This window comes from Haemorhous mexicanus, chromosome 4, assembly GCF_027477595.1.
Source record: "Haemorhous mexicanus isolate bHaeMex1 chromosome 4, bHaeMex1.pri, whole genome shotgun sequence".
Taxonomy (NCBI): Eukaryota; Metazoa; Chordata; class Aves; order Passeriformes; family Fringillidae; genus Haemorhous; species Haemorhous mexicanus.
Genome location: NC_082344.1, coordinates 71,459,252 through 71,477,993, shown reverse-complemented (window position 1 = coordinate 71,477,993; position 18,742 = coordinate 71,459,252). Strand labels below are relative to the sequence as shown.

Genomic DNA, 18,742 nt, shown 5'->3' with positions numbered 1-18,742 from the left:
CACTTTACTTGCCTTTCCCTGCATCCACAGCCACCCCGTTGCCCAGGCATCCGGGAGGGATGCTCAGGTTGACCCCACGTGGCAGGGTAACCAGAGGAGGGCTGCAGGGACGGGGTGGCAGGTGGAGGGAATGTGCTAATCCTGGTCATGCCCTTCCATCACCTTCACGTGCTCCGTCAGCTGCGCGGAGCCGCCCAGCCCCGCACGCCCTGCCATGCCCCGGTGGCATGTCCCCATGGAGCCGTGCCACGGGGCCCCGTGCTCCCCGGGCAAGGCACCGCCGCCAGCCCGAGTCCCTCGGAGCACCGCGGCCCCGTGCAGCGCTACGTGTCATGGGCAATCCGGCTGCGTGGCTGCCACCTGCAGTTGGAAAAAAAATCACTGGAACAGGTCAGGAATTGCAGTCTGAAGGTGCTGTGTCTCCCAGGTCATCTGCAGGGGAAAGGAAAAGGCCGAACGGTCAAGCTGGAAGGGAGAAAATGCGGGAAACGGAGTTCTGTGATAGAGGAGGTGAGCAGCTCCCGTGAGAAAAGAGGTAAAAAAAGCTGGGAAAAATCCAGTTTGTGGTTTTGGAGACATAAGGAAAGTCACTCTGGGGATGGATGTTCACTAGACCATCACAGCTATGCAAAATTTGAAAAGCCATGGTCCGGAAACAGGGCTTTGGGGACAACTGGGATACAAATGGACTGTTAGGCTGCTTCTCAGGCCATGTGGAGACACGGATTTTGTTGCTTAGCATTGGTTTTTGTTTGTCAGCTCCAGAAAGCTGTTTTCCCACAGCCTTGTCTCAGGACCATGGGGTGTAGGAGCAAACTGGGGTTGTTGACTTTCAGACTACTCAATCATCCTGCAAATTACAGCCAGTGCAGAAGAAAAACACGGCTCTGCATGTTTCCTTTTTTAGGTAGAAGTGTTGGGAAAACAACATGAGATTTTGTTTCTGATAAACTAGGAGCTGTTTCAGGAATATTAATTATTTTTCTTGTATCAATATTTCACATTTATTCCTCTGCTATGGTATTGGGATTGAGATGGATGAAGCCTACAGCATGGTTTCAGACTTCTTTCAGGCCTCTGAAAAAAATTTAAAAATAGTGCTGAAATTTTGATATCAGAAAGGTTTATTTTCCGGTTATTTTAGCCTGGGGTATGGAAGATGTGGGCTCCATTCCCTGCCCCATGTAATCCCTTTGCAACATCATTTGGAATCATGTTCTTAAAAAGCTTCTAGATGCCTAAGGAAGGGCCTTAAAGGGCATCTGAAGGTGTTGAGGCACCTGAATAATTTTTAACTTCTTGTATATCACCTCTGTAATCCTTCATCTCCCAGAACTTCACCCTGGTGGAAGGCTGCAGGAGAGATTTGGCTGCTTTATAGTTGTACTGCAAGGAGAAGTTCTCAGTCTGAGAGATGTTGGATCCTCCAAAGGCACACATGTGATTTTCAATAAGGAAGTGAGGATGGAAGGAGTGGATCCATCAGGGAATTTTTATCCTGTGTCCAACCTGAGCTGGGTGCTCAGTGCTGGGCTTGGGCACAGCCTGGGTTGGAAGAAGATCTTTTCTTTCAGCGCTGATTGAGGCCTGGAGAGATCTCACCCAAGTCTGGACAGTCTGAGACAAGACAGTCATGGTGCAGCTGGGATTTAAGCCTCGGTCTCTGTGCGTGACTCAAAAAACAAGACATGGAGCAGGAGCTCAGCCAGGTCCCTCTAGCCTGGTAGGAAACCTACCCATGAACTAATGTCCCACATCTGCACCAGAGCTGAGGCTGCTTTGGACTTCAGTCTGCATGGAAACAGAGGTTGTGTAGATGGTTTTAGGGCTGGATCACCTGTGTGGTGATGTCCTTGGGACAAAGACCTTGACTCCTTTGAGGTGAAATGGCTGGGAAATGTTACAAAGAGATGTTTTACACATCATCCCCTGAGATGTAGCATGAAGATCAGCTCTCGTTCTGCTGCAAGTTAGAGTCATTTGTCAGAAGGCATGGCATGAACATGACCATGTAGATTAAGTCCTGAAGGTTTCCCTCAGTCAACACTGTCTTTGAAATCAATGAGGCTGAAGTTATTGCCTGATAGGAGGAGGAGTCCATCTGGGATTTCTCAGCTGAATTAACTTTAATGATAAAAATGATGATATAAATATGTAAAATACAAAACCAGTGTTGTCAGCCGCTTTGTTTCTGGCTCAAGGGGTTTATATGTTTAGTCTTACATGTTCTTCACACTGATTTTGTTTCAAGATTTAATGTTGTCAGGAACCACTCAGTAAAAATATTTAGAAATAACAATAAAAATAGAGGGTGTGATTTCATAATCCTAACAAAACAGATAAGACAGATGTTCAGACTAATTCTTGGCTTGGGTTTAGGCGTTCTCCTGGTGCCTATCACATTGAATAAGTACTGAGACAACTTTGTTTTCAAGGAGGTCTTCATGCTGGAGCATATCAAGTAAGAGATCTAAGAAACTATAACATCAACAGTAATGATATTTCTTTTGAGATACAGAAGGTTTAGCCATTGAGACAGTATTTTTTTTTTTGTCGTTTGTTTAGTCTGTTTGGTCAGTTCTGCCAGGTTGGTTTTGATCCTGTATGAAGAGTGATTTGCTGTAAGAGCGGATGCATCAGCCGAGTCACGTTTGAAAGTAAATAATAAATAATTGTAACAGTTAATATAAGAAACTGACATCTCCACAGTTTATTTTCCACTTGGTTTAGTTTAGTTCAGGCCAGCTTCTTTCTGGTATCATTTGCATCCAAGCCGAGAGATCAGAACGGGGCAGCCGCCCCGGTCCCTCCCCGGCTGCCTGCGCGGTGGGCTCCCACGGCCGGGGCTCTCTCCTGGCCCGGGCAGAGGGGTGCTTTGGCCGGGACGGGCTCTGGGCTGCGGGAAGGCTGCGGGGTCGGGGGTCTCTACCGCCGCTGGGCTTACGGGGGTGCGGGGAGGGGACCGCTCTGGGGCACGGCGATATCGCCACCGCAGCGCCGAGAGTGCCGGGCTCGGGAGCGGCGGCTGCACCGGGGGCTGCGGGACGCGCTCCCGCCTCTCCGAACGCTCCGCAGCGGCCGCTGCCGCCCGCAAAGGGTTAAGGGGAGCGGGGCCGGCGGAGGGCGGGGGCTGCCGGGGGCTCCCGGGGATTGGTGCGAAGTTTGGAGCGGGGCGGCCCCGCGCCGCCCTCCGCGGCGGCTCGGCCCCCACCGCCACAAAGCCCTGCAGGGAAAGTTGCTTTATCGTCGGTTTCTCTCTCCCCGGCTCTCCCCCCCCCTCCCCTCCCCTTCCCCAGCCCCTTTCCCCTCCTCCCCTCGCTCCTTAAACGGGATTCCGGCTGGGCGAGCCGCCGGACGGCATCACCGGGCATCCCGCGGCGCGGAGCCCCGGAGGCTCTGGCAGGTCCCCGCTGTCCCTCCCCGCACACACACGCTCAGCCCGGCCCGGCAAGCAGGAAAAAAATAATTTACAAGGTTTCCCCCTTTCCCTGACCTCCTCGCCCGTGACTCTCGAGTGGAAAAAAATCGCCCGCGGGGGCGAAGGGGGGAGGTTGTTAAAAAGCCGGTGAAGGGGCAGAGCCGCTCCGTGGGGAGGGCACCCCCAGGCAGCCCCCGGCACCCCGGGGAGGGGGGGATGAGGTAGAGGCCGGCGGCGGAGCGCCCGCCGGGCGCCGTGGCCGCGGAGGGCATGAGGCGGCGAGCGGCGGGGATGGGCTCCAGCGCGCGGTGTTAGAGCCCGCAGCGAGCGAGGTAAGTGTCCCCCGCGCCGCCACCCCGTGCCGGGACACCCCGCCGGTGATGTCCCCGCACAGCTGGGAGCCGCCGAGGCGCGGGGCAGCACCAGGTGGCATCGCGCCGGGTGTCTCCCCGCGAGTCCCTCCCTTCCGCGACCCCGACTCCCGGCGGCGAATATCCCGTTACCGCCGAGCCGCGCTGAGCTCCGGGGGAGCCCCGGCGCCCCCCGCTGCCGCTGCCCGCCGCGAACGGCGGAGCGAACGGCGGAGCGGCCGTGTTCGCTGTGCTGGATGCTGAACGCGGGTTGTTGTGTGTCCTGGGGGCACGGGGTGTTTAAAGCGGGGAGTTTACAAGGGTGAGGAATCCAGACAGTGTTTAGAGAGTGAGAGTTTTAGGAGGAGAATAGGGTGTAATTAATGTAAACCTGATCTTCCCCCGGCGTGCGTATCGCAGCGAAGGCATCTTCAAGAATCTGGGTAATTAAGTGCGGTTGCGCTTTGGGACGCACCTCTGGAGCCCACGGGAACAAGTGGGGCTGTTGGTGGAGAGAGCGTGCCGGGGGTGGGTGGGGGGAAGTAGAGGAAAGGAGGAATCAGTGCTGTACAGAGAAGTCTCGGAGTGGAGGAAGGCGCGTACCCAGAGCGGAGCCTGGCTGAGGGGCACTGGAGCAGCAACACAAAAGTTTTCTGGGCTGCTGATGGGAGAGGTAACATTCCTCCTCCCCCTTCCACCAAGTTCCTCCGCAAATTGTTAACCTGAAATCTTGTTTTATGGCCACTTGCTAGCGTTTTGTTTGCCTTCCAGACTGGTTCTGTACAGGATACTAAAGAATTATGCATTAACTGTAAACTTAGAGGAGCTTACTGGCCTCAGTGGGTTCTTGATTTATATCAGGCTAAAGCAGAGAGGAGGGCAAAGTTTTACTCACTGAGCACCAAGGAATGAATTACAAGTATGTTGCTCTTTCATTTGCTGTTTCTTCTTGCCAGTCTTCTCAATATGATTTAAAACTCTTCAAAGTTGAGGGTTGTTCAGGGTTTTCCCCCCTCAGTAACTATTTTGCTCTCCTTTTTCCTGCCTCCAGGTCTGAGAGGACAGTAGCCTGTGTGATACGGCGGGATCTGGTTTTCAAAATGGAATTGCAGCTGGCGCTCCTTTTGGCAGGGATAATTGCATTTTCGGACTCAGCGAGAGGTAAGGGGACCGTGCTTGGTGCGATCACCCTGTGTCTCTGTCCCTTCCCTGTGCTCCGTGGGCTCTGCTAACACCCGTGGTGCCCCCGGAGGGACCCTCCAGGGGAGTTGCTGTCAGCAGGGACTCGCCCCTGCCCATTTTTTATCTGCACAGAGGTGCAGGCTCGTGCCCACGTGTGCCCCTCCTTACCTGTGTGGTTCAGGGCCGGCGTTTGGGATGGAGCGCGGTCGCTGTGGTTTCGCTGATGTCTCTTAGGCACAGGTGAACTTCCAGGGGCTTTTCTTGTGCCTGTGTAAAAACACAGAGACAATTTTTAAAGAAAAGCAACTGCATTCCTCTGTGGATCAGAAATACCTCTCCCCTCCTGTAATCCCTCCAGCCTCTGCCCCATGTATTCCCACTTACAAACTAAACAAACACATCCATTAACTTCCCCGGTGACAGACAAATGACAGTTCCCAACAGCGAGAGTGTATTTTAGCGCTGAGGCTCCAGCAGTTGATCAGATTTCAATAAACAGGTTACCCCTTCCAGAGGCAAATTGAAATGCGTTGACCTGGGAATGATGGGGGTAGGAAAAAAAGGAGTTTCTTTATGGCAAGGTGCTTTTAGCAAAGCTCTGGGATCAGAGTGCAAGGAGCGGTGGCGCTTCCTGCACTTTGCCTGTGTTGTACCTTGGTGGGTGCTTAGAAAAGCACCTTAGGAAGCCTGAATGGGAATCCAGGATTTCAGCTCCCCTGCCTCTGGTCACAAAGTAGGGACTGCATTGTTCCAGGAGAATAGGGGTACAACTTTAGGATGCAAATTGCTCCAGCTGCAATTCCCAATAGTCTCAGAGTTTTGTGAATTGTTATAAGACCTTGAAGTTGTCCAGTGTGAAGGACTTGTGAATAAAAGGTTTAAACTTGCCCTTCACTTGGGCAGTAACTTGCCAAAAATAAATCTTGGGGGTGAGGGTGGGAAAGGAGAAGGGGAGCATTACTCTGAAAACTCAAGTTTGGTTTAGTGCGCTGCTTTTTTTTTTTTTCTTTTTGGCATTGGCTCTCAAGCAAATATTTTATGGAGGCAAAAGCACTATAAAATGATTTGGCTGGAAGCTGAATGAAAAAGAAAACAGTATATAGGCTGTAATTCCTTCAAGTCTGAATTCCAGGCAAGGCTTACAATGGAGACTCAGTTTAAGTTGTGGGCGATGGGCAGCAGTGTGTGAATTAAGATGACTTCATGGATGTATATTATTGCAATGGACCTGAGAAGTTGGTGGAGTTCCGGAAAAGATCTGAAGTGGGCAGGAGAAGACAAAAAGATTCTTGTCTCTGATGTGAGCTGAGTATCGGCTCCTTTACTGGCTGACCCTGTTTAAATTTGGTTTGCAATTGTCTTGCTCTTACACTTACTGCCCCTGGAAAGTGAAGCACTGTGGGCTGTTGTCGTGTGAAGAAGGGACAGAAAATTAACAGCAATAATTTCAGGACATCATTATTTTTCTTGTGGAAAGGTCTTTTAAATATAACTTTGATAGGATCATATTGATAATTGGATTATTGGAACACTTTTCAGAGCTGGAAAGACCCATCCTGTAAGTGTATGGAGAGATGGCTCTGGTTACTTAAAATTATCAAGAAATAGAGGTCAAAAGCCAGTGCCAAACCCATGAAAAATGTCATTGATTTGTGTGCTGATTTAAGAGAGGGGAAGCAGAGAAGAAAAACGAGTCATTGCTGTGAAAACAGAGACAAAATTTTGACATTTAAGTCCCACTTTAGACCTCCTTAAGAAGGAGAACATTTTTGATAATGAAGGAGATGGATGGAAGATCAAACTTGTGAGCAGAGATGAGACACTTCCCAGAACTTTGAAACGTTGTGCTGACAGATATCTCCAATTGTTAGGTGTTTACATTGGGATAATTTCAGGTTCTTGGAAAAATGTGCCAGGCTTTTCATGTGCCTGCAGAGTTTTTCTGAACGCCTCATACAAGGGCTTTGGCCGCTGGAGATGTGTAAATGTTACCTGCTGCAGTCACTCAGGTTTTATAGGCAGACCTTCAGCCAAGTCTCAGCCTGAGGTCGTGAGGCTCTACTCTGGAGGAAGAAGGGCTCTTTGTTTTGATCAAACAGCATTTAATATCTGTGTCCTGATTGCAGGTTAGACAAGGGTGGCCTGAAGTGTGCCAGCACCTCCTGGTCCGAGGCATCAGAAGTTAAATGGGTGCTTGCTGGCTGGCGATCAAGTAAGGAAGGTGGCTGAGGAGGTTCTCTGGGAAAGTGATGGTTCTTTTCTACTCATTTTAGGCAAATTAGGTTATGCTGTAATTAGGGTGTTAATTTGAAGCTGACTGAATGCTGAGCCTGTGCTTGGGGGAGGGCTGTGCCGTGGTGCATCTGCACAAGGGGGCAGAATTAAGTTGCCCACGCTCTCCAGCTTTGATATTTCCTGACAGTTGAATGCTCAGCTGCAATCTTGCGTTAAATGTTACGTTGTATTATTTTTACATCTTCATTTAGGTGACACCTTTTAAGGCAAAGGGCCCTGCAGGAATGACTGATTGGATTTAGCTGGCAGGGATTTTTTTCCACCTCCCAGGAAAAAGGGGCATTTTTCCAGGGTCGGATCTGTGCCTGCTGGCTCTGTCCCACCAATGGATATCATCACTGATGTAGAAGACACTGTAAAAATGGGAATATCTTAGCAAACCAAGATAAACTCTTAAGAAAGAGGCGGCACCTCTGAAGTATCCAGGCAAAACAGAGAGCAGGTCTGATTTTAGAGGTACAGGTGTAGAACTGTGTTTGAAGGAATTAGGGGTGGGGTAGCTCTGCCTGTCTTTGAACCAATGCTTTTGGCTTTGAAAGACTTTGACTAAGGGCTTGTGTACACCTGCAAATGCACTGGAATAATCCTTCCAAAAAACTTAGTCTGGAATAACTCTCAGTGGCCAATCTTATTCCAGGCTAGGGATCTCCTGAAGGGAGCCTGTACCAAAAAAGTCTTCCTCAGGAGCTATTTTGGTAGATATCCAAGCCCCTTCTTTCCCTTGTGGCTGAAGACTAGAAGGCCTGTGTGCTCAAAACCCACTCTTGGAGAACAAAATTTGTGTGCTGTGGTTTTCTAAGAGGGACTGTGCCTTCCAGCATGGTTCCCAGCCTCGACAGATAATGCCTGCTCTGAACCTGGGATAACAGTGCAGATCCAGCTCAACCCTCGTGTTATTCCATTCCTGCTCTCTCCAAGCAGCCCCATACTGGGCATGAAAGTCTTCAGTGTCCTGCGCTGGCCCTCCTCTACAGGGATTAATGCCATCCTGGGTCACTAACCTTTAGTGACTATGTCCTGCAGCAATGTAGCTCCTGCCACGCCACACCTCCAGCTGGACACAGGTAATACAATCTGATATTTTCCTGCCTGTGTTATCTCAGTGACCGACAACGCAATATTTGTTCCAAATCTGTCAAGTTGCCATCATATTCGCGTTGGTGACCGTATATGGTAACGTTGGGATGTGCCTGGCTTGGTCCCGTGGCTTAAGCAAGATTTTGCATGGTATGTTTAGAAGTTTTTGGTAAGAGCAGTAACCACCCTCCTGTTAGCAAGCAAACTGATATTCTGCTGGAAACTAATTAGTTTGGATGTTGATTTCATTTTCGGTGCATTGCGTAGGGAGGGGAAGAACGGGACCTTAATTGCTTTCTGTTCTGGCACTTCTCTCTGCGACCTTGGCTTGCAAACCTGCTTGGTGTCTGCTTTACAGGGAATTTGCTGATTGGGCCACATCAAAATTCAATGGTTTCATGCAGAAATAATGTTATGTGCCATTTTGGTTTCTCTTAACTTTGAAGAAAAGGGTTGCTAGAGGTGGTTTTTTATTTCTTGGAAGGTGAGTTCTTCGTTCTGATGAACAGAATTCCCATTCTGTAACTTTGGGGTTTATAAGAGTCCTTCAGTAAGCACAGAAAATATAAATAATGGTAATGTGACAGAGATGCTTATTGACTTTTGTATTATGCATTTATCCTTGTTGAGTGGTTGTTACCAGATAGAACGATTAGGTAATTTCTCGCTTGTGAAAGAGAAGCATGTTCAGCTCTAATAGCCTGATTCAGATTTTATGGAAGTCACAGCACATCTTCTGCAGAAGTTTGGGGCATTATTTTTGGATCTTGCTGTTGGGGAACTTGCTCAAGAATAATCTGTCAGCATGACTTGTACCTAGAGTCAACATGACGAGCTAAGAAAATCCTGGTTATTTTTTTAAACGCTGGTTCCTCCCTTCTTCTGAGCCGCCGGCCGCTTTAAATTGTGGCCGAGTTTAAACATAAAATTCAGTGTGCGTCATACTGGAAAATTAGGGTTGATTTTATTTGTTTTTAATTAGGAATATTACAAAACTCAGCAAATCGGTCAAATACATCTAGATTTTCCCTAAAGTTTTTATAGCTCTGTTTTCCAAGTCCATATATTTCTTTGACCTTCATTAAAAGACGCAAGCAGCAAATCCAAATGTCTCTTTTCTGGGATGAGCTTGCACACAGCAAAGGCTGGACTCCAAAGCCTGAGTATTAGCCACAGAAGCAGCTTTCATACACCATGAGGTGGTACTTGAGATATTACAGGAAAATGTATTTTTCAGGAAAAAAATATCATTCGAATTTGAAAAGAAGTGACACTTGCTAGCAAGTAGGAACTCCCTTTTCAAGATTTGGGGCCATTAATGCCGATTTTTTAACTAGAGGTGAAGTTTTTCATTTGACATGAATTGGCTGATAGAGCTGATCTTTTCCAATATCCTCTCTGATAATTCCTTTTTGAGTGTCTGTCTCACCATAAGTGACACTGATACATCTGGGTGCACAACGCTCGTCATGGAATAGTGTGAGTGCCGTAGAGTCTGCCTGTGCATTTTTGGATTAATTACTGGAAGAGATAAAAATTTCCACTGAAGGAGGAAAATAACAATGCAGAGATCCTCTTGTGCCTAGGTTGAATTAAAAAAAAAACCCCAACAACCTTTAGTCATAGCTTTATTCAGTGAGGTTTGAACTGGTGCAGCTGATTTTCTTAAGATGTGAAGCTCCTACTTGTGTCTGCAGTGACTTGTAAAACCAAGCTGCCAAAAGTATCTGTGCAAATGTATCCCAGCATTACAGGAGTTGGTGGAAATGCTCTTTTCTCACATTTCTTTCATTACTCTCTTCATTTTGTCTTGTTTCAAGTAATTTGTCTTTCATCTGACCTCTTCCTGTATTTTCTGGTAGGGTGCTCAAGCTAAAATGCATTTGATAGTGTTTGGAACATTTTATTTGAATTTCTATTCCTTGTCTTTTTCTCTGTAATCAGCCTTTACTTGCAGCTTTCTCTGGTAATAATGCCCCCATACCTATTTAGCTGTGTTTACCTGTTCTAATCTTTTGCAGCAAGGTGAAACATTTTTGGTCATATAAGAGACTTTCTGAGAGTGGAGCCAGTGTGAATGCAGAAGTTACAAACACCTCTGTCTGATGCAAGTCTGTTCAGTCTGCTGCTCTGTCATAGCAACTGTGATGCTATGGTAAAAGAAAAATATTTCCAAAAGCAAGCTTGATTACTCTGATCATGCTGTCCTGATGTGATATGAGATAGGCAGATGCAGCCCATGCCAGTTGTGACAGGTTAGGACCTGATTCAGAGCCTGAGAGTGTTGGTGCTGTGACTCCTACTCACTTGCATAGGCTTTGGATCCGTCCCTGAAGGAGGACTTACTGAGACTATCTGTGATACCCACCTCATGTGTGACAGCAGAGGGGATCTGGGCTAAGTGTGCCACTCACCTGCTTGGCCTCATGGCTTGGACTCACATTTTTTATTCTAGAAAAGCACATTTTGCTGCTACTGACTGCCAGCTCTGGCTGATGGGGGGAGCGTGTGCTGCCAGGACTGAAAACAATTTGAAAATTCTCTTTTTAAACTTTGGGTTGATGCAGAGATGTTTATCCCCAAAGACAGAGAGCCATCCTGTGGGCAGTGTTCTGTGTCTGGATGGGCTCAAAAATTGCCTGTTATTTAATAAGTGAGTGTATGCTGTTTATTGCTAAATCCATTCCCATCTCTTATTTTTTTTCCCCTCCCTTTTCCAGTCAAATAAACCCGGGCTGTGTGGAGTTTGGTTGGTTGCTCTGATTACTCAGTGTCCCCTTGGTATCACAGCAGAGACACAGCGTCTCTGCAAGGAACCTGACGTTGTTATTTCATCCCAGCCACTCCAATTTTCACGAAGAAATTCAGCCAATAACTCCAGGCTACTTCTTCCATTAAGTGTTCAAACTCACTTTGAGCTTCACTAAGGAAAGAAGAAAAATGTAAATTGGGAACAGAGGCTTCTTGGAGCAGGTTAATGTTTCTCAGGATGGCTGCACCTCTATGCTCAGCCTCTCTACAAGTGGTTTCCAGCTTGATGGGAGACAAAATAATTTCTTCTCATAGGTGGAAAATTTATTTCATGAGAGATTCATACATTCTTGGGTATCCTGTCAAGTGAGTAATGCAAGAGGTGTCATACCCTAGATGCCACTTGTGTGGCATTGACTTGGGTGGGTATTTTAGGAGCTGTCAGTATTTATGCCTGTCAGATAAAAACACAGGAACAGCAGACAAATAGGGAAATGTGAACTTAATTTGTGCAATAAGCATTTTTAAAAATTCATGTTCTCCTTGCTAGGTTTGCTCCATATACCCCCTTAAGAGTTAGGTGTTAATGTGGACTGGCACAACATCTCTGTGGTACCTTTGGGCTTGTTAGTTCTGCCCAAGATATGGGAGAGGGGAAAAGCTGGAGAGGAACATGGTGGGAACTGCATTAGCCAACCTCCAAGATAAAATTTAGTCCAGATTAATTAGTGTACCCCTGCTCTTTTGGCCTGCTGGTGCCTGAGAGAGGATCTTGCGCAGGCAGTGTGTGACTTTGAAGGGGATGTTGGGATGCAGCTTTTCCAAGTCTGTGCTGTGGCTCTCTCATCTCTTGTGTCCTCCCAGGTGCCCCCACATACAGGTGTGAGACTTGATTGGCTTTTGACCAATGTGTGACTCTGAGTAAAAGCCTTCTAATGTAAAAGGGATGCTTTCATTGTGCTGTGTTTTACTATTGCTTTGTATGGATTTTAATCTCCTTTGTTCTAGACAGAAGTGAATGGGGCAAGGCCAAATCAACCACAAAGAAGGGAAAAGGGAGAGCTGTTCAAGTCTCTCAAAGCTGCACAAGCCAAAGCACTGGAGTTAGGCAGCTGCAGATGGTGGAGCACTGTGAGCAGGTTTCTTTCCCTCCTCCTTCCTCTCCAAGAGATTTGTGTGAGTTGGAGTAACAGAGGAAGTTATTTTTCTCAGTGGTTGTTCTCAGCTCTGTTAACACAGATTTGTAACACATCTGTAACTGCTGGTTAAGCAATGGCAAGTGTCAGATGAGCTACAGGTGTATGAAGTGCATGTCAAGGATGGAAGGGTTAATGAATAACAGGATGAACCTCTGAACACTGTGGAATATCTCCCCAGGGATACTCCAGACTCTGTGGAAGGAAGGGAGGATGCTTGTTTGTCATTGACCAGTCAGTATTAAACTGGTGGCTCTAACTCCTGCAGGGTGTGGATACCCTTCAGAGAGAGGGTGCTGTGAGCCACCTTGCTCACCTTCTGGCTGAATCTAAATCTTCCCTGTTCTTCTGCAGACTTAACACAGCATTTTGGTGGCAATACCAGTGTCTCTTTATCCAGATGAGTAATATTGGGAAGTGTTTAATGTATTTTTGGGCTGTTTGAAGTGGAAAAACTGGGGAGGAGTTGACAGCTCCTCCAGCATGTGGAGATCAGGCCCCATGCTCTGATAAGTCATTTCATATTTTAATGTTCAGGGTTGGATTACAAAGGTGATAGTCCCTTTAGGTTCAGTGAGTTGTGGCTGAGTAGGTGTGAGTAGGATTTAAATATATAATCCTACCAGAGAGCAGAAGCTGGAGCCTCATAAGACCAGGCTGAGTTTCAGTTCTGTGCAGGGTGGCACCACGCCATGGGAGGGTTCATCACGATCTGCAATAGTTAATATAAAACCAGAATAACAGATCAGAGCTGATGAGTATCTTTCCTCCTCCCTGCTATTCCCAGCCAATCAGAAAGGCAGTATTGCCAGGGCTAATTTCATTAAGGGCTAATGAGAGTGAAACTTTCAACTTAGTCATGGCCAGGACAGTAAGCAGGTGTTTACTGTGCCTTGTTTGACTGACATGGAATTATAAACCTGTTAAAGAGATATTTGCATGTGCAGGGAAGTGGCTTTGGACAGTTGATTGCTGATTGCTGGATTTATTCTCTGAAGGTGCTTGCTCTGAGCACACAGCTATTGTTTCTGAGATACAAAGAAGTAGTAGAGGCTGGTGAGAACATTTTGCTCAGGAGCTGCAGAAACCATAAGGTGGGGATGGGTCAGTGTTTTATCTAGACCAGAGCAAAGTCCTGCTTGTATTCCTAAGGCAAAATGCTTTTTCTGATTTCCTGTCTGCTCAAACAGGAGTAGAGAGGATTTGGAGGATTTCAAGCAGTATTTTGTGATAGTGATTTACACAGGTTCATTTTTGTCCTTGGAAGTTCATTGGAAACATCAGACTAGTAGTCCTTGTATGAAATTGGTAAAGTAGCCTTTGGATATTTAAATTGAAGTTAAATTCAGGGCTTTCCTCCCCTTGAGTATTCCTGTTTGGAGGAGGATTGTAGATTCACAGGGTTAGGAATCTGTCCCTTACTTTCCTATCAATACCAAAGGAGAAAGTTACTGCAAGGGTGCTGCTCAAAAGTAATCATAGCAATAGACCTGCATATTTATAATAATTTTGACTATTTATTAAGAGTTTCCAGTACATTAAAAAGAGACCCAAAAAGTGCTTCTCAGCATAGGCAGTCTTCCTCTTCTAGATACTGTCAGGAGAAAAAGCTTGTCTTTCTGATGGCCACAGACTAAGTAGAGTTCGAAGCTTACTTTTCTTTTATCCAAGAAAATCCAATAAATCCAGTAAATTCTTTCAGTGTGGTCTTCCAAGAGTTTTTCAACTTGGTCTGACTCACAGATTATTTGAGTGCCATTATAGACTAGGGGTCAAGCAAGTTAATTCCCAGAACAGTATGCTGCCCTGTTTTCAAACTGTGCTAATCAGGGTTTTGAGTCAAAGCATGGCAGTTTGCTTAGTGAAATTATTTTCCTGTTAGAAAATCACAAATAGGCTCTGACTATTCATGTTGGCTTGGTCACTGGAGCACTCACATCACATGCAGTGCAAAGCCCCCAGGGATGCAGTCACTGTGGATCAGGGCACTGGTGGGGGCTCATTTCCCATTTCACAAGATTGAACTCGTGAAAACAGGCTGAAACCTTTGGAAAGAAAAGAAAGAAATTGTTGCTGTTGCATTCCCACCTCCAGCAGGACAGAGGGAGGGCTGTGTGGAGCCCGTCTGAGCTGTGAATGTCCTTCCCCAGAGGAGACATTTGGTGGAGTTATTTGGTTACCTCTCCCCCTCACCTTTTTGTAATGGACTCTTGTTTACTTTTTCCTCCTCCTTTCCCGAAGCTTATTAGCACTGTTTAGGCAGAGGAAATGAATTAACATAATTCACTGTTGTTTAGAACAGGACACATTCCCTGCATGTATGTATACACACGCTGGCATTCACCCTCCCAGCCTGTGCAGAGGAGCTTGTTTACAGAGTCTGGCTCCATTTAGGGAGAACAATACCCTGATTATAGAGGGCAGCCTTTTCTTTCCAGAAACCAGAAGGAACCCTTTGCTTCAAGCAGCTACTGCCCCTTGAAGGTGAGGGCATTGTGAGCTGCTGGAAAGGGGGGGATAAATCTGTTGTGGACACAAACCAGCAGCATTGTTCTCCACGGAAGTTGGTTTAGGGGTGGGGGTGAGGAATGGTGTTGGGATAAACCAAATGCCAAGTGTAAGATCTACCAGCGTGCAGCGAGGTGTTGTGACTTCCAGTTTAATTTTCAAATAACAGCTGTGAGACTTCACGGGGAATTATTTGGTGCTGCTCAAGCTGGCAAGGAAGCTGGGAAGGCTGGGTGGGAAGAAAATGGTAATTGAGTCTCAGAGTGGTTTTGGGTGGGCTGGGTTGGGTTGAAAGGTGCTGTTATGTGTGAAATGCCGGTCATTTCTAATTGCAGTCATGCACCTGTGCCTGGTAGATAATGCTGGAGCCGTGTCATATGGAGCATTTGCTTCACATGATGTTGGGAAAGGTCAAGCACTTGGTTTCTGTCCTGCTAAGTTGGGTCATTAGATGCACAAATAGGACTCCCCTTCCTTTTCCTGACTGCAGCAGCTCAGATCCTGGCAGTAAATCTTTTTCAGGTGTGATTTCATGGCAGCTGAAGATGACTGAACTTGACCCCATCACTGGCCTGTCCTTGTCCTCCTTTGCTTCCAGCCTGGTAATTCCCTTGCGCTGGGGGGAGAGCTCCTCTGACCTTGCTTTGGATGTTTTGGGGAGGAAACTTGGGCTGGAAGCCAACCTGGAAAAAGATGTGATGGTTTAAATTCTTCGAGGAGCATGGGCTGAGCTTGTGGAATATCTATGTCCTTACAGGCAGCAAGTCCTTTCTTCTGTTCCCACTTATGGCAGGAAGGCTCAGTACTTTGAAGGACTGGATATTTATGGGAACATTTATAAAATGACTCTTTAGGAATCTCAAATGCATCAAGGTCCACAGGGCAAAATGTAACGTAGCCTGGGGGCAGTGAATGTGAAGACTGAAAAGTCATGTTTGGCTCTTGCTTCAGCTCAGGAGTAGCGTATTGCTGGACCTTCTGCACTGGGAGATTGCATCTTTCACACTCTGCATTGTGACAATTTTGTTTGTCTCAATGATCCCTTGAAATTTAGAGGGATTTTATAGGGGAATGGGTGATTCCTTCCTTCCTCTGTCTCTGCTTTTGTCTTCTGAGGCAGAAGGATCATTTTGGAGAAATGGAAAATGGCAATTTAATCCTGTCAGTGTTTGCTGGCCTGCCTATGGGATTGCCTTCTTCAAGGAAGGAGCTGCTCCATGAGAAGCACAATGGGCCACAAAGGTGGCTGCAACCAGTGCTGCTGCTGACCAGGTGTTCCCTCTGGTCCAGGCACAGTGGCTATCCACCCTGGAGCCAAGGTGAATGTAGGATGTCACCCAGAAGTTTCTCCTCAAGCTTGGCTTTGTCTCTACAAAACTTCTGACTGACACTGCTTCAGCAGGTTGCAAAAATCAGGCAGAGAAAACAACTTGGCCAAAATACTCCCTGTGGGTGAAAATATTTTTCCAGAGAGAATAAGAGAGCCAGCAGGCTAAATAGGTAACGCTGCTGGGCTGCCCCAGCAACGCTTTTAGGGGATTTCTGGAAGGGGATGTTTATGTTGACCAGTGCAGGAGTTCTGTCCAGGGGTGATTGACACATGTTTAACCTTCTGAAACATGACCCAGCACCTTGGAGAAGCTGTGGCTTTTGCCTCTTGATCCAGTTTTTTGGAAAGGGGGAAAGATCCTGGTGTATCCATCAGTATCCATATGAAGGCTGCTGGGCTTACTCTGCATTGGAAGACTAAACTCAGGTACAGGTGTGAGAAGCAGAACCTGGTACTCAATAACTCTACCTATTGACAGAAAAAGGTTTTTTTTTTTTTCTTAAATATGCTTTAAAATCTGCCAAACCTTCTTGTACCTGGACAATGGGTCCCTCTTGGGCAATGCAAGAGGGACAAGTGTAGGTTCCCCTGCTGGCTCATGGACTGCAAGAAGGACAGCAGGAACAGGGGCAGTAAGAACCACTCCAGGGTCCATCCCTGCATCTGTGATGGCTTTAAACTGAGAGTGTGAGGGTGTGTGGTGATCTGGGGAAAATGTGAATCTTGGCAACAGTCCCTGCCTGTTTCAAAATATCTGGGAAACACTGAGCTGGGAGGTTGAAAATACATCCCTGGGGTTTCTTTCTCCAGAAGGAAAAACATCATCAGACTTTCACTGAGACAAGTGTTTGAAAGAAAAAAAGGGAGCAGCTTAGTTATCAGAGACTAACTGAAATAACAGCAGCAAGGAATAACCCTGAATGAATTTTAATGGCATTTTGATTTGGATATTTTTCTTTGTGTACTTACAGGTGCTTTCCCTTTTACCTCTGCAAGGGTAAGGCAGATACTCTAAAGTGCAAAATAACCCCAAACTTCAAACCCAATAACTTGTCTGAGGCAGATGAAAAATGCTGCAAATTAATTGAGCAGGTTTTCTGCTGTAGTGTTAAAACTGACTCAGGGCCTCTGTGGCATGTGTTGGAGGGTATTTACTATTAAGGTAGAGCTTGAGGAGGACTGCAACTGAGCTATTTAATACTGCTCTCAGAGAACAGCTCAGCAAGTGAGCAGGGGTTTTGGATGGTATGATGAACACAGCATAAGGCAAAGGTGTTAATAGAGCTGGTGTGATTTTAAAAATTATTATTATCATTATTATTATTATTATTATTATTATTATTATTATTAATTATTATTGTTACTATTTTAGATTGGGGTTAGTACCTGGAAGTCCTCATTGCACCAAAGTGCTGTCATTGTGGTAAGGGCTGTTGAACTCAGAACCAAGAGCAGACAGCTACAGTGTTAAATGCAGCAGCTCTTTGGAGGGAGGCTTGGTTTTACTCTGACCAAGGGCACCTCCAAAACCAGACCCGTTGGTCAGCTGAGTTTTAATTACCATGTACCCCCCAGAATGGTGAGGTGCCTTTGCACCCTGTACAAAGCAGGCATTGCCCTGATAAGGATTTCTTGCTGCTGCTGCAATACAGACCCACCAGGCCAATAGTTCTGCCCCAGAGGTTGTTTCAGTGCCCAGATGCAAACAGATGTAAGCATTTGTTCATGCACAGGCTGGAGCCTTGCACTGAGCACCCACTGGGGTACGTGAGTGTGAATTGCAAGTTCAGTTTTCCCCTCTTTGCTGGGCACAAGGCACCATTGACTTCAGGGAGAGATGGCATTACACCATGCTTATCTTTTATAGAAACAACCATCAAAAGTCCTGCAATGGAAAAAGAATACACCGATTATTCAGGCATTATTACTGTTACTATCATCCTCATCATTAAAGTGTCTTCATCCATGCTGCCAGCAAGGTCTGACTGCTCCCAAGTGTTGCTCCACATCCTGCTGGAGCCCACCACGGGTTTTTACCTTCTAGAAAGGTGGAAATAACAACCAGCCTAAAATCTGGGAGAAGGAAAGAGAGTTGAGAGAGGCAAATTTTCACACAGTCACAGAAAAAGAGATCTTCCAAAAGATTTCATTTTCCTTGCAAAGGCTTCTGGTGGTTGTTGAAAGGGCATTTCAGTGGAAGAGGGCCAGGCAGCTCTAGGCAGAACCAACACCCTCAATTGAGAAAGATTTTTCAAACAGCAGTACTGCTAAGAAGTAATTAAAGTCAAATAAAACACGGAAAATAGTGTATGACACATCTATTTGAATTCATCCCAGTTTGGATCCACTGAACCCCTGCAGCACAACACTGGAGGCACACAAGGGGAGGTCCAAACCCAAGGATTTCAGTGCACTTGGGCAATTAGAGAAGTCTCTGTTCAAGCACCATTTTTCCAAGTGTTTGGGCATATATTTCAAACACCTGGAGATTTCTTGTATTTAAAGAAATACTTGCTGAGGACCTTCCACCCTTGCAGTTCCCTTTGCTTTGTTCCTCTGCCTTCCCTGCAGTGTTATCTTGGGCAAAAATTAAAAATAAAATAAAGGAAAAGGGTCATTTTGGGAGCCCAGCTGT

The 18,742-nt window shown here is 46.5% G+C and overlaps 1 protein-coding gene across 4 annotated transcripts in view; it reads left to right on the top strand.

Annotated features, from left to right (window-relative positions):
* The first annotated feature begins 3,287 nt into the window (after nucleotides 1–3,287).
* Nucleotides 3,288–18,742, top strand: part of FGFRL1 (fibroblast growth factor receptor like 1) — a 167,652-nt gene continuing 152,197 nt past the window's right edge. Inside the window, exons 1-2 of one of the 4 annotated variants that reach the window (XM_059845371.1) lie at nucleotides 3,288–3,474; nucleotides 4,820–4,929. In XM_059845371.1, the coding sequence (XP_059701354.1) occupies nucleotides 4,869–4,929 (61 nt within the window). In that variant the 5' untranslated portion in view covers nucleotides 3,288–3,474; nucleotides 4,820–4,868. Of the gene's footprint in view, nucleotides 3,751–4,308; nucleotides 4,442–4,819; nucleotides 4,930–8,168; nucleotides 8,310–18,742 lie in introns of those variants that run through there. The other 3 variants (XM_059845369.1, XM_059845370.1, XM_059845372.1) reach the window with 3 other exon arrangements.